This window comes from Dioscorea cayenensis, chromosome 16, assembly GCF_009730915.1.
Source record: "Dioscorea cayenensis subsp. rotundata cultivar TDr96_F1 chromosome 16, TDr96_F1_v2_PseudoChromosome.rev07_lg8_w22 25.fasta, whole genome shotgun sequence".
Lineage (NCBI taxonomy): Eukaryota > Viridiplantae > Streptophyta > Magnoliopsida > Dioscoreales > Dioscoreaceae > Dioscorea > Dioscorea cayenensis.
In genome coordinates this window covers 14419126-14433461 of record NC_052486.1, presented here as the reverse complement: position 1 = coordinate 14433461, position 14336 = coordinate 14419126, and the positions used below count along the sequence as shown (strand labels likewise).

Below are 14336 nucleotides of genomic sequence, written 5' to 3'. Positions count from 1 at the left end.
GCATACATCAAACTGCCAACAGCGGATGCATAAGGAACTCGGCTCATCTCCTCCTTCTCTTTGTCACTTGAAGGACATTGACTTGAGCTAAGTTTAAAATGACCTGCAAGTGGAGAACAAACAGCCTTGGCTTCCTTCATGTTGAACCTCTCAAGAACCTTGTCAATGTATTTTTCTTGAGACAACCACAACTTCCCATTCATCCTGTCACGGGAGATTTTCATACCAAGAATCTGTTTAGTCGCATCTAAGTCCTTCATAGCAAAAGGACTTGCTTAAGCTGTCTCTTCGTGTCTTCAATCTTGCTTGCATCACGACCAACAATAAGCATGTCATCAACATAGAGTAGAAGAATAATGAAGTCATCATTTGAGTGTTTCTTCACAAACACACAATGATCAATCGAACTTCTAGTGTACCCTTGAGTCATCATAAAGGAGTCAAACTTCTTGTACCACTGCCTTGGCGCTTGTTTGAGTCCATACAAACTCTTCTTCAACCTCGCACACTAGATTCTCTTTTTCCCTCGACTTTGAACCCTTCCGGTTGCTCCATATATTTCCTCCTCTAGATCACCATGAAGAAAAGCGGTTTTCACATCAAGTTGTTCCACCTCTAGGTTTAGACTAGCGGCTAAACCAAGCACAACCTCGATGGATGACATCTTCACAACCGGAGAAAATATTTCTTCAAAGTCAATACCTTTCTTTTCGATCGAACCCCTTCACAACCAACCTTGCCTTGTACTTTGGTTGTGAGCTATTACTTCGTCTCAACTTGTACACCCACTTGTTCTTTAAGGCCTTCTTGCCCTTAGGAAGCTTCACTCAAATCATAGGTGTGGTTCTCACACAAGGAACTCATCTCCTCTTGCATGGCTCCAAACCACTCCCCGCTTCTTCTCATGTTGTATAGCTTCCCTCATATGTTTCTGCTCTCCTCCATCAACGAGCATAACATATTCATTTGTACTGTATCTACTAGAGGGATGACGATCTCTAGTAGATCTTCTCACTTGGGTCTCAACTGGTGGCGTTGGAGATGCTTCTTCAATTTCTTCAACTGGCTCTACACCTTCGACTGGAGGAACTTTACTTCTAACAGCCTCATTACCATTTTCTTGGACATCTCCCCTCGAGCGTAACTCAGATAGGTGAAGGAACCCGAATCAACACTAACTAGGAATCTCAACTCGAGGAACTAGAGGTCTCACCTCGCTCATCAAGATCAGCCATTTGATCTTCTAGAAACACAACATCTCTCGCTCCCCGACAACCTTCCCCGTTAACTGGATCCCACAATCTGTAGCCAAAACTCCCTCATGACCATAACCCAAGAAAATACACCCGCTTTGCTTTTGTCATCAAGCTTGGACCTCTCATCTTTGGGAATATGAACAAAAGCCCCATGACCCAAATACTCTCAAGTGAGTATAGGAGATCTCTTTCCCAGTCCACACTCGCTTTCGGCACATCACCATCTAGAGTCGCCGCTGGAGAAAGGTTTATCATGTCTCATCTGCAGTCCCTCATAGCTTCCCCAAAAGGACTTAGGAAGCTTTTGCATGAGAGAGCATGCATCCGATCCTCTCTTCAATTGTTCATGCTCATTCTCTCGCCCACACCATTTAGCCGAGGTGTCTAGCTCGGAGTCTTCTCAAGCCTCGATTCCATGAAGCTCCATGACTTTTCAAACGGCCCTCCGTATTCACCACCATTATTCCGCTCTATCGCCTTCAAATCTGCTTTTCCGTCTCCCCTTTCAACCTTAATGATGGAGATCCTTGAAGACATCAAGCACTTGATCTTTGGTCTTCAAAACATCTGCCTGCACCTTCCTTGAATGATCATCAATGAAGGTCACAAAATAGTGTCCACCTCCAAGTGTTTTGTCCCGCATAGAACAAACATCGAGATGCACCAAATCAAGAATATTTGATTTCCTAGATGGGGGGTGAGAATGAAATGCCACTCTATGTGTTTTCCCTCGCTACAATCCACACATGTTTTGAGAGATGCCCCTGCATATTCGGTAGAAGATTCTTCTTGAGAGAAGTTGTAGCCCCTTTCTCACTAACATGCCCAAGTCTTCTATGCCATAGCTCAATGCTTGCATCTTCTCGAATTGCATTCAATTCCCCTATGTGTAACTTAGCTTGCATAACATAGAGTGTGTTTGCCTTTATTCCCTCTAGCAACCACTAGTGAACCTTTGGTGAGCTTGCACTTACTTTCACCAAACCAATTGACAAACCCATCATCATCAAGTCTTCCTGTGGATATCAAATTTAGGCGAATGTCTGGAACATGCCTAACATCCTTGAGTACTAGCTTGAGCCCTTGATTGGTCTCCAAGCAAATATCTCCAATACCCACTATCTTCGACGCACCACTCGTTACTCCATTTTGACATTTCCAAAATCACCACTAGAGTAGGTAGAAAAGAAGTTACCATGGGGAGTGACATGAAATGAAGCTCCCCGAATCAAACACCCAGTCGCTCTCTTGGCTCACAAGATTAATACAAAGCATCATCACAAATGACACATCGATGTCACCATCCTGCGGGCTACTCGTATTAGTCTCCTTCTCCTCTTTACTTCCACCACTGCTCTCTTTTGAGGAGCCCACTCCCTCTTCATGTGGCCCATCTTGTTACAATGAAAACACTTGATGTTTTTTCCCTGCTCTTTGATCCGCCTCGGATGTGTCTTTGTTGCCAAAACCTTGAGGATGTCTCTGCTTGCTTCTACCACGGCCTTCGGCTTTTCCGAAAACAAGAACACCGAGGAAGTTTCACCTTTTTCTTTCCTCCCTAGCCTCTTCACTCATTAGGCTCTCCTTAACCATTTCCATTGTTAGCTTTTCCACCGGTCTTGAAGTGCTCGAGAGATACCACTCAAAGTTTCCCAACTATCCTGGCAGGAACTTAGGAGTAGCAATGCTTGCAACTCATCTTCAAGAGTCATCTTCATAGATGTCAATTGGTTCACTAAGCCCGAAGTCACTAGTATGCTCGTCATACTTCTTCCATCTCTGTACTTTCAAATTTACTAGCCTTCGAATGATTGAGGCCTTGTTCCTCGGAGGTACTCTTTCTCATACATGCTTCTAACTTTTTCCAGTGCATCGGCCTTTACTTCTTCGGAAATGTGATGAAAGATGTTTACATCTACCCATTGCCGAATTGTTGCGTGCTTTTTAGATGTAAAATTTCCCATTCATCTTCACTCACCTTTCTCCGGTTTTTTTCTTTGCCCATCACCCAGCATGTACAAGTCTTTTTACAATTAGCAAGTCTTGCATCTTACGCTTCCAAATCGAATAATTCGATTGAGTTAACTTTATCATCCCACATGAAGCTTGTTCGACCATCTCGATTCCCTACAACAAATAATCCCTAACCAACCCGAACGCTCCGATACCACTTGTTGGGGTTTAAGCGGGTTTTAAAAGCTGATGAAAAATCATGCGAATTTCATCGTAGCAATATATACTTGTGAAACATCACATCGTTTCATCGTTACGGTTCACATGCGGGTCGGTGATACTGGGCAGCACACTTGCCTGTGAAGTTCATCTGGAAAATCTCACGGGCGCAAGCTCGCCTGTGAGTCTCTCTCGCTCGCACGGCACTCGCAGCGAAAAATACATGCTCACTGTGACTGCTCACGTCATCGTAGCAAAAACACTGTTTCACATACGGGGGTCATGCGCTCGCATACACCCCGTCGAAGCTTCACTCGAGATTCAGGCGGCCCGTGTCAGCGACTCGCGATAAGTCGCAAAAATGCATTCAATGTCTTCCCTGAGGCTTCAAAGCTCCTCCCAAAGGTTCTACAAGGCTCAAAGCTTCAAAACAACTCATAAAAAGTTATTAAACCTCATTCATGTTAGAATGAGATGAACAAACATACAACAACACAAAGAAAGCGATTTTTTAGCGTGGAAACCCCTACAAAGTCGAGGGAAAAACCACGGGACTCCTTAGAGCCTCTTAAACATGTTTCCACTATGTCGACTTATGGGATAACAACAACATCTCTCTAGCTCACTAGAGGAGTACATGCAAAGAACATGAATTTCACAAGAAAAAGAGATTCAACACTCATATATCATCCATACACTAGGATGGTTCACAAAAGGACCTTAAGGAATGAGAGTTGAGGGATCAAACCAAAAGGATTAGGAGAGATCCGCGATGAGCCCTTCCAATCTTGCCTTCTCAAGAACCCTAGCTCCTCCTTCTCTTCCTTAGATTATTCTTCTTTTTCCCTAAAAAACCATGAATAGTCATACCCTCATTCTCATCAAAGATGAGAGCATTTACCCTTGTGAAATTCCCTTTAAGCCCTCCTCCATAAGTCAACATAGCTTCATTTTTAAACATGGGCCAACCCAACAAATGGGCTGGACCCAACATGGTATACTTCCACTAATTTTATTATTTCCAAGATCTAAAGTTTTCAATGATGTACAATTTTTAAAGGATGATGGGAGCTCTCCAAAAAATTCATTATTGCTCAAATGCAAAACTAACAAAATTGTGGAGAAGATAGATGCCGGAATTATTCCATGTAGATTGTTATAAGACAAATCCATTATTATCAAAGAATGATTCCAGCAATCAGGAACTACTCCTTCAATCATATTCTTCGAGAGGTCAAGGACTTGCAAATAATTTAGTTCACATAATGAGCTAGGTATACTTCCTGTTATTTTGTTTGAAGAAATATACAACTCAGACAAACTTAGCAGTATAAAGCTTGTATTGGAGAAACTAGATCTTGAGAATAAGCCCTGCGCCTGATCCGAATATGCTAGATTTGATGAAAAATGTGGCAACTGTCCTTCCAAATAATTATGACTTAAATCCAAAATTTCAAGATTGGTTAATTTTGATGAACCTGCTGGTATTTTGCCTTTAATTTCATTGTGTGATAAATCTATGCGTCCAATGTCCAAAGAGAAGTTCCAAAACCATAGTGGTAGCGCATCAACAATACTTGCATTTGACATTTCAAGTGAAGACAAAATTTTCAAATTCTGAAGCCATGATGGAAACTTTGGGCCCACTTTGCAATAGTTCATATTCAAATATTTTAGTTTAGGTGGAGGAACCCAATCAAGTCTCACTGCTATATTATTATAAGATAGGACCAACGTGTCCAGCTCTGGTAATAATTGTCCCAAATATTTTGGAATAGTTCCATTAAAATTATTAGAAGAAAGATCAAGAGCCTTAAGAGACTTAAGGTTCCACAACCAACTTGGCAATGGCCCACTGAGTGATGCATTACTCCAATACAACTGCTCTAAACTGTTTTTCAAGCACCCGGAAAATATTTCTCCCAATCTATTAAGATCACCAGAGAAATATTTATTTTCCGAGAGATATAGTTTGCTCAAGTTACAGAGTTTCCCCAAAGTAGTTGGTAGTTCAACACTTAGGACACCATTATATGAGAGATCAAGGACCCTAAGAGAAGTAAGTTTCCCAATATCGGAAGGGATAAGGTCTTGAAAATTATTATCATGAAGATGAAGATACTCAAGGCCACTCAACTTGAACAACCATTGAGGCATGGTAGAGTTAATGCCATTGTAGGAAAGATCAAGGAATCGAAGATTTGTAAAGTTAATTTCAACACCAAGTGAAAGAGGGATGTGAAGCTCACAATCATATAAGTTTATCTCAGATATCAAAGGAAGGGTGTTTAGTGATTTGAGCACATTTTTTGCCTCGGAAAGATTCACACCAGTCAAATTCAAACATTGAAGAGAAGAAAGATTTGTGAGCCAATGGCTTCCAACCATATTTAGAGAATTATATGAAAGATCAAGGTACTGCAAGCGAAACAGATTACCAAGTTGGTGTGGGACACGCCCAATGAAGTCATTAAGAGAAAGGTCAAGATATTGAAGACTTGCCAGTGAACCCAAGAAAGTTGGAATTCTAGTATTTTCAAAAGAGTTGAAACTAAGATCCAAATATCTTAAGTGATTCAAAACAAGCAAAGAAGGCCTGATCTCACCTTCCAAAGACCCATTGCCACCATACCTGCGGAGATCAAGCCTTATAACATGGCCAGTGTAGTTGTGGCAATGCACGCCGGTCCAAGAGCAACAGTCCAAGCCAATCCAAGAAGATAGACGTCCATTGGGATCTTTAAGGCCATTTTTGAAATCAACAAGTGCCTTCCTTTCTACTTCTCTGCAAATGAAACCACCACCACAATAGCAAAAGCCAGCAAGTTCCAAGCAGAGAAGGCAAAACAGTAGAGCTAATTGAAAATGTTTTTTCATCACTCCCATTCTAAGCATTTGTTTTTTCAAAGATGTGTAATAATTTTTTCTGGTTCCCCTCTTGCATTATTTCTTTATATATATATATATATATATATGTACAACCTTAAGTACGCCTTTGTGTGGAAAATTCTATGCTTGTGGGTCCAGTATAATAAATTTTTTAAAAAGTAATGTGATCAGAAATTAAGAAAATAAGGTGAAGATAGGAACAGAGGAAAGACTTTTCCTGTATTTGTGGAATAGTCTAATGAAAAAAAAAAGACTTTTCAATTTTAATGGCAAATTTGTTCTACTCATATAATAGAAAAAAGTCTTGCATTTCAGAGTATATAATTTTGTGATTAAAAACTAAGCCTAATGTGATCAGCAAATTTGTCCCTCTCTTATTGACGATTAATGTGATGCTTTTTGTTAGTTGAATAATCTTTTGGTCTGAAGTTCTAATCCTTTTGTTCCATTGTCTTCAAGAATATGCAACCATTTGCTATTTTCCTTTCTATGCTAAAATTGTGGGATTTTTCAACTTGATTTCATCATCTCAAATCATAATACTGTTTACATTTATTTATTTATTTATTTTATATTTTTGTGATAATTTAGATAAAACACTTTAAACATATATTTTTAATTTTATGACTCAACCAATGTATTAGGAATAAGTCAAATCTTTGATCTTTGGCATTCAATTGTCTTAGCGGCTAGGTTATTATTACAATGTTAAATAATGCTTACTAATTAAAAATATATTTTTATATTGATTATGTTTTTAGTGTCCTCTCATTTCCTAATATGGTGGTAAAAAAAAAACATGAGCAATATAAAAGTGAAGACTAGCATTTCTCCATGAACATTGATTTTTGATTAAGTTGACACAGAACATCTTGAATTAGTGAAGTGTAAACATTTCTTTATAAGCACCAAAACTATCAACGTTTCTATGTAAAAGACTTTGAAAGTTCAAAGTCTTCAATAATTATAAAAGATCAAGAGAGACTTAAAGAGAAGGTCATCTCGTGGAGCCCAAACTCCGTAATGGATAATAAAGTAAGACCCATCCAGTTGACAGACTTCAAAACTTGAGCAACAAATATGCATATTAAAATGAAATTTCTCATGAACTACAAATCTGGAGAAGGATATCCAAGCAAATACCTTGGAATTGGGGATTTCGATATTGACCCTTGGAGAGATCCACCCTCACCTTCTCAAAATCAATCCCATTCATCCTAAAAAGAGAATATATATATATATATATATATATATATATATGAAGAAAAATAAGCAGATATGAGCTCAAGCAAAACAGTATGAGAAATAATTTTTTTAGAATTATCAACAGAAATTGGCAAAGAAGACAAAGAAAAACGAAATTGAAACCATTCAAGCGCAAATGAAAAGCTGAGGGCGGTCCACGCCTATATATATATATATATATATATGAAGAAAAAAATAAGCAGATATGAGCTCAAGCAAAACAGTATGAGAAATAATTTTTTTAGAATTATCAACAGAAATTGGCAAAGAAGACAAAGAAAAACGAAATTGAAACCATTCAAGCGCAAATGAAAAGCAGGGGCCAGTCCTGCCTAGCTTGTTAAGATACAAATTTAAACACTAGTTCCTGAGATGAATGGTGATGTCCGCCTGACTTTCACGCCTGATGGCCAATTAATCTACTATGTTGTGAGTTTCTCCTCTTCGCCCTGCAACAGGGACTCCTTGTGGTCTTTGGATAGTGAGGAGGGAGATATTGGTGTGCTGTCTGCACCGTTGGACCCGACACCATGGGACTTGGAGGAATTGTTTGACCACCATGATACTCTCACCGACGAGGTGAAGGTACAGCAAGGACGATACATGTTGGTAGATTCTGGGGAGGTTGGGGTTGATGGCACGCATGGAGAGACACATGAGGAAATAGGTAATCTGCAGGGAGCTCACCCACCATGTCATGGCCGCGTGCCTTGCGAGGGTGGTGAGGGGTGCCATCGTGCAGCAATAACTGGGTGATCCGGGGGCTCAAACATATCGCCTGAAGGAGAGGGGCTGAGACATACAATGAGGGTTGCTTGACTAGGTCGGATGCGGGAATGGTTGAGCTCGACTCCCTTCCTAACCTCGAGATTCTTGCCCGGAAGCTTCAGGAGCCGATTGAGCGTCTCTCCCGGTCGGCGGTGGTGGAGTGGTGCTCCCACGATGGCATTGAACTGCTGAAGCATCGCAAACGTACAAAGAGGTCTGGAACTAACGGTCACATCGATCGGCGGGGAAGGACCGATGGTTCCAGGGGTGATGCTGGTCCTTTGGCGGACGGCTTGAGAAGGTGCGGTGTCGAATGTGGGGTGGCTCGCTCAGAGAGGGCCTAGAAACCAGTGATAGGTGGAGTGGCAACATTGGTTGAGGTTGGCAGGGCTAACTTCGGTCAGTCCGAGGTTGTATCTCAAGAGGGATAGGGTTAGTTGATAAAAGATCGTGGGTCGGGCTCGGTTTTTGTAGACCCCTATTGTCACTAATTTGTGTCCAGTGTTGGAGGGTTGGTTAGCTATTGAAGTTGGGTTTTCTTCAGGCCCGAGAGGAGATTATGTGGATTCTTTTTTTATTTGTGATGTGGGCCTTTTCTCGGCCCATTTTAAGAAGGTTGAGGTTGCTGGGCCTGGAAAGGCTATTGGGCCAAGGAAGAAGGACCTTCAGGAGGCTTACGAGGAGGTTTCTAAGAGTGGTGATTTTGTGTCTAAGAGTGTGGAACAGGGTGTTACTAATGCCCCACCTGCTTTGGCTCCGCCACTTGGTTTTTCTTGGAATTTTTTGTCTGGAGTTCGGGCGTTTATTCCAGATAATGTTCATGGGTCTTCAGATGGTGTTAGTGGTCCTAGTTCCAGGATAGACGATGAGAGGGAGGATGACCCCAGTGGATAGTGATTTGCCTGATGAGATCGAATATGATGATTTAGTGTTTGAGTTCGAAAGAAATCTCAGGGCTTTTATGCTTGGGTTACAGAAGAACAGTGCTGCTGACCCTAAGGTGCCAAATCCGGGAACCAGGCGCAGTGAGAGACAGAAGATTCCCTCTTCTAAGTGGAATGAAAAGGCGGGGTTTGTGGCGGATCTACCACGCTCGGCAAAGAAGAAAGTGGCATGGGAAGATTTAGAGGAAACTATTTCAGAGGGTTCCAAAAAGAAGATAGAGGAGCAAATTGGTACCATCGAGCTGAGTCCTGAGTTCGTGGGTCAGAGATCGGCTGAGCTCTGTGAGGGCTCAGCGGCCGAGGAGGCGCCTTCTCAATTGGAGAGTTAGTCATTTTGTCTCGCTCTTGGTGGGGGTCCTGTCAGCCCCTTTTTGTTCTTTATTGTGTTTGTCCGTTGTTTTGCCTATCTTTGTTTGTTGTACCACATCTAGTGGTGCTTCCTTGTGTTGTTGTTGTACTTTTGTTCTGCTCCATTTTTCCTTTTATCGATGTGGTTTATCCACCTTTTCATAAAATAAAAATAAAAATTAAAAATGAAACCATTCTTTCTCCCACTCACTCAATCTCAGCATCGCATTAAAAAAACCAAAAATTTGGGTGTGTACACCGTCAGTCAAAGTCAAATATTACCAAATTAATTGTGACTTTTCTGACATTATTATCATATGAATCCTCAAACATTAATATAATTTTACCAAATTTTTATTGGGATTTCTGTAGAAGTAGAACAGACAGAAAGTTTTACAATTTTATGGAAACAACCCCAACTAATTACTAATAAAAATGAGGGTGTTCTCGCAAAAGTAGCATGGATTTCATGATTTTTTTTTTTGGACAAAAGAGCCAAAGCTCAACAAAATAAAAAACTAATTAGAAGAAGATGAGAAAACTCCTTCCAAAAAAGCCCAGGAGAAACCCACTGGAGAAGGAAAAATAGGTCGAACCGATTCATCCCAAGAAATTGTACATTCTCCGGACGTGCCTTCATCCGAATAGGACCCGCGATCCACACCCTTCCCAAAAGATGTTTCCTCAATTTTTGGATGAAGACTCCTCCTTCCTGTCCCCATCACAATCCCGGCCACATGGAGGGATCTCCACCTTTTACCACCACAAGAGTATCACTAAGGCCCACGCCCCCAGCTTCGGGCCCAAATCCCTGTCCTTGAGACCAAATCCAATTCTCCATTAAATTGCATTATTGGCCCATCGGGCTAAGCTGTGCCCATTCACCATGGAAACACCATCCGGCCGATTCTTAGAGAGACCCCGCCCAAGTCACGTACTTCACCTCACACAAAAAGAAGAGGATCACAATTATCCAAAGATGTTATGATTTCCCAAATCGGAGAAACTCCTGTGTCCTCCCTAATGTGATTGGGTCCAACAATCCAGCCCACAAAGATCCTTCTTTGGCCACTCGATCTCCACCTTTGTGAAAAATGAATCCGATTACCACGTGATCCAACATCACGTGATTCTTCATGCATGCCTCGCTTTTAAAAATCCGCACGCTCTTATCGTGATTAGGGAACCCTCGACTCTGCCCGCCGCCACCGCTCACTAACTTTTCTTTGGCCAACCGTAAGTCGATCACGGCGAGGTTTAGAATTCATCGCAGCCCCGACATCGGGTCGAGTCACGAGACTACGCCGGAGGTTCGAGCCCTGCCTCGAAAACCTCCGCCTCTCCCGAGCATTCAATAGACCGCCGGTCCCACTCTCAGTTCTCGGCCGATAGGACGCCGCCGGTGCAACTCGGTGGGAGCCATGCTCCACCATCCCATCCTTCGTCATCTTCCCGTCCTTGTTAACCTCCATAGCACCAGGAATGTTAACACGAACGCCATGGGAGCTGGCTTGACCTATAGCATCGCCACCCGAAAACTCCGCACAACGCGCCCAACAAAGAACCACCATCCCGATCTCGTGGACGTGAGCTGCTTCACCGGGTCCGGCCCTCACCCGACCTTACCCGGATTCCCGCTGACAAAACCCAAAGGTTGCTTACCCTTCTCCCGATCAGAGATCTCATGGGTGCACTGCTTCATCACAGCCATAACCTCCCCTCCGTTCTGGTAACCGAGCTTCTCTCCGACGTGGGAGTCCCACTCCACCAGATCCACAACCGGAATGGCCTCCACCACCCCTTTGCTGGAAGCCACACTGCACCGCCTCAACACTCGCCATCGGGATACACTCTCCACTCCTAAACGAAGACTCCAAGGATGAGTCAACAACACCATCCTCTTCCTCCTCGCCATACTCATAGTGAATTAGGTGCCATCGGGACGGGAGCCAAGCTCCACCGCCTCCCCAAAGTGAGGACACCATCGCCAAGGCTTCCAGATCTCCTGTCACCGAACATCGGTCAAAGAATGCCAACAACGCCCCATCATCTTCCTTCTCGAGGTCAAAGGGCCAAGGAACCTCCATCTCCTCCTCCTCGACTCGCCTGGGTCAAGGAAGCGAGACCGGCACGCACACCGCCGCCCATCGATCAACGCGGAGACGGACGTCTCCGCCCATTAGCGAAAATGTGGGTCCTCATTGGATTGAAGAAAATATGGATTACCTCTCAAACAACTTAAACCTTCCATCAACAATTGCTGGAACTTGCCTCATTGGATTTATTTCTGCAAAAGCAGTGCACAACCATCAATTAAAATTTTCCCGAAATAAAAAAATGATCTTTTTAGAGGATAATAAAGTAACACCCATCCAGTTGACACGCCTGTAACCACAAAGAACAAACATGCGATTAAAATGAAATTTCATGAACTACAAACTCAAGAAGGATTTCCAAGCAAACTACTTTTGAATTGAGGATTTCATGTTGACCCTCTAGAGAGATCCACCCCTCACCTCCTCAAAATCAATCCCTATCTGCATCTAAAAAGAGAATATATATATATATATATATTCAAGTAAAAATAAGCATATATATTCAAAGTAAAATAAGCAGATATGAGCTCAAATAAACAAGTATGAGAAATACTTTTTTTCGTAATTATCACTGTAAATTGGTAAAGAATACAAATAAAGAGGAAATTGAAACCATGATATTGTTAAAATTTGAAAAATTACTTGCAAAAAATGAGGATCGCTCACGATGGTCAGTAACACTCGATCGGGCGAGACCTTCAACTTCGCCATTCTTACTCTCACTCACTCAATCTCAGCATCGCATAAAAAAAACAAAAACAAAAAACCACAAATTTGGGTGTATACACCGTTAGTCAAAGTCAAATATTACCAAATTAATTGTGACTTTCTGACATTATTATCATATAAATCCTCAAATATTATTGGGATTTCGTAGAACGGACAGAAAGTTTTACAATTTTTATGGAAACAAACACAACTAATTACTAATAAAAATGAGGGTGTTCTCTTTAAAAGTAGTCATGGATTTGGATATTGAGTTTTGTAATTTTGCAAAAATACGCTCATTATCAATGATAATTATAAGAAGTTAGAACTTGTATGCTCTGCTTTACAGACATTTACTTGGCTAGCTTGGGATAACAAAATTCTTACCCTCGATAATCCGCAAAGCTGAAAAATGTAATAAACTCCCCTCATCGCTACTGCAGATGCTCCGCTTACGACATTGAAACTACTGGAGCATCTTTTTATTCACCGCCTTTTGCAGCTCAAATTTGGGAACACTTTAGGCGATTTTTGCTCTAATCGACTCTCCTGCCATCCCTAATCGACTTGTTGGGTCGATGGCGGAGCAAGCTCTATAGGGGACAACAAGATAACCGATACCTTATCTAGGGCCTTAATTCTGGAATATTTTGGCTCGAGCGTAATAGTAGAATTTTTATGATTGTTTTATTAATTGTTTATCTCGTGATCATTAAAGCTTTCTCATATGTTTTTAAATTGGGTCTCGGCATTCCCTTGTTTAAAAGGCAAAGGCGTCGGAAGAGTCTTCTCACACAATCAAGAGGAGTCCGGAGTTTCTTGAGTCCAGAGGGAAGAGATGCCAGTCCCCAATATTCTTGGGTTGCTTCCAGGTGTTCTTTCCCTGAGTTGTTCCTTCTTGGTTCCTTCCACTCTGAAGTGGACTCTTGTTTTTGCTTGTGTTGTTTTGACTTTGTTCGGCATTTTTGCCGCTGAGTCACTACTTTGCTTGTAATCTTCTTGGTTTGTTTTTCCGCCTCAGATTACTTTTCGATTTTAATAAATCGTGCTTTATCCACTTTATCAAAAGAAGCTAGAACTTTTGCCTTAAAAATTATTTACAATTTAGCCAACATGAGGAGCTCACCGCTGGCGTTAAATCAGAGCTCAGTGGGTTGATTTCTATGACGAAAATCAAATGCATAAATCTTGCTTGTTAACCATCAATTAATCATCCTCGTCAAATCCTAGTAAATATTTAAAGCACAGATAATCAAAAATTATCCTACTTAACAAACCTCTTATAACACTTGAAAAATTAGTGCTTCACCCCTGAGAAGTATGAGAATACCACAACAACAATGGAGGCAAGCTCTCTGTGCATGCTTTGAAGTATATTAATTAAGTTATCAGAATATTAGATATATAGATGTATCTCTCTTGTAAAATCATGGTTGATATATGGTTGCATGCCGGCCACTGCATGAGAAAGAAGAATTATTATAACTTGGCCATGTAAAGGAACACTATAATTAATTAGATGGCAGAGTAATCAATAACATTAACAACAAGAATTAATTAAACAGTAGATAGACCCATACCTTTTTATATATTGTTGGCTGAGATCAGTATATATTGCAGAAAAATTGTCTTGCTCAAGCTCAAATTGCCATTGTCGTGTAATAGGTAATTTATAGAACCACATGGAGCATATCTCCAGAATTTTTTGATGGTGAGGTATATTCAAGAGAAATTAAAGCGAACTTGTAGAAAACATAGAAACTAGTTGAAGAATTGAAGAACCCATGATCACTTACTGAAGCTTTGTCTTTTGAGAAGCTTTTGTCAAGTATATATATACTCACTGAAAAACTTTCACTAACACAGGAAGATCAAGCACATTGATGTGTTTCTGACTTACATATATAATA

The 14336-nt window shown here is 41.2% G+C and overlaps 1 protein-coding gene across 1 annotated transcript; it reads right to left on the bottom strand.

The window, feature by feature from the left end:
- Window positions 1–847: 847 nt before the first annotated feature.
- On the bottom strand, window positions 848–6314 carry LOC120278529 (receptor-like protein EIX1). Its single transcript, XM_039285303.1, has 3 exons — window positions 4540–6314; window positions 1214–1302; window positions 848–1080 (listed from the first exon to the last, which is right to left on the bottom strand). The coding sequence occupies exons 1-3, from the start codon at window positions 6312–6314 to the stop codon at window positions 848–850; spliced, it is 2097 nt and encodes a 698-aa protein (XP_039141237.1).
- Between the last annotated feature and the right edge of the window lie 8022 nt (window positions 6315–14336).

Bases quoted from the DNA above. Each gene is read 5' to 3' on its own strand.
- LOC120278529 (XM_039285303.1), bottom strand. From the start codon at position 6,314: ATGGGAGTGATGAAAAAACATTTTCAATTAGCTCTACTGTTTTGCCTT. The intron at 1,303-4,539 runs GTTAGTTTTGCA...TTTTGGCTACAG, and splicing joins TCTATCTTCTCCACAATTTT to ATTGTGGGATCCAGTTAACG. The intron at 1,081-1,213 runs GTGAGACCTCTA...AAGTTCCTCCAG, and splicing joins GGCTGATCTTGATGAGCGAG to TCGAAGGTGTAGAGCCAGTT.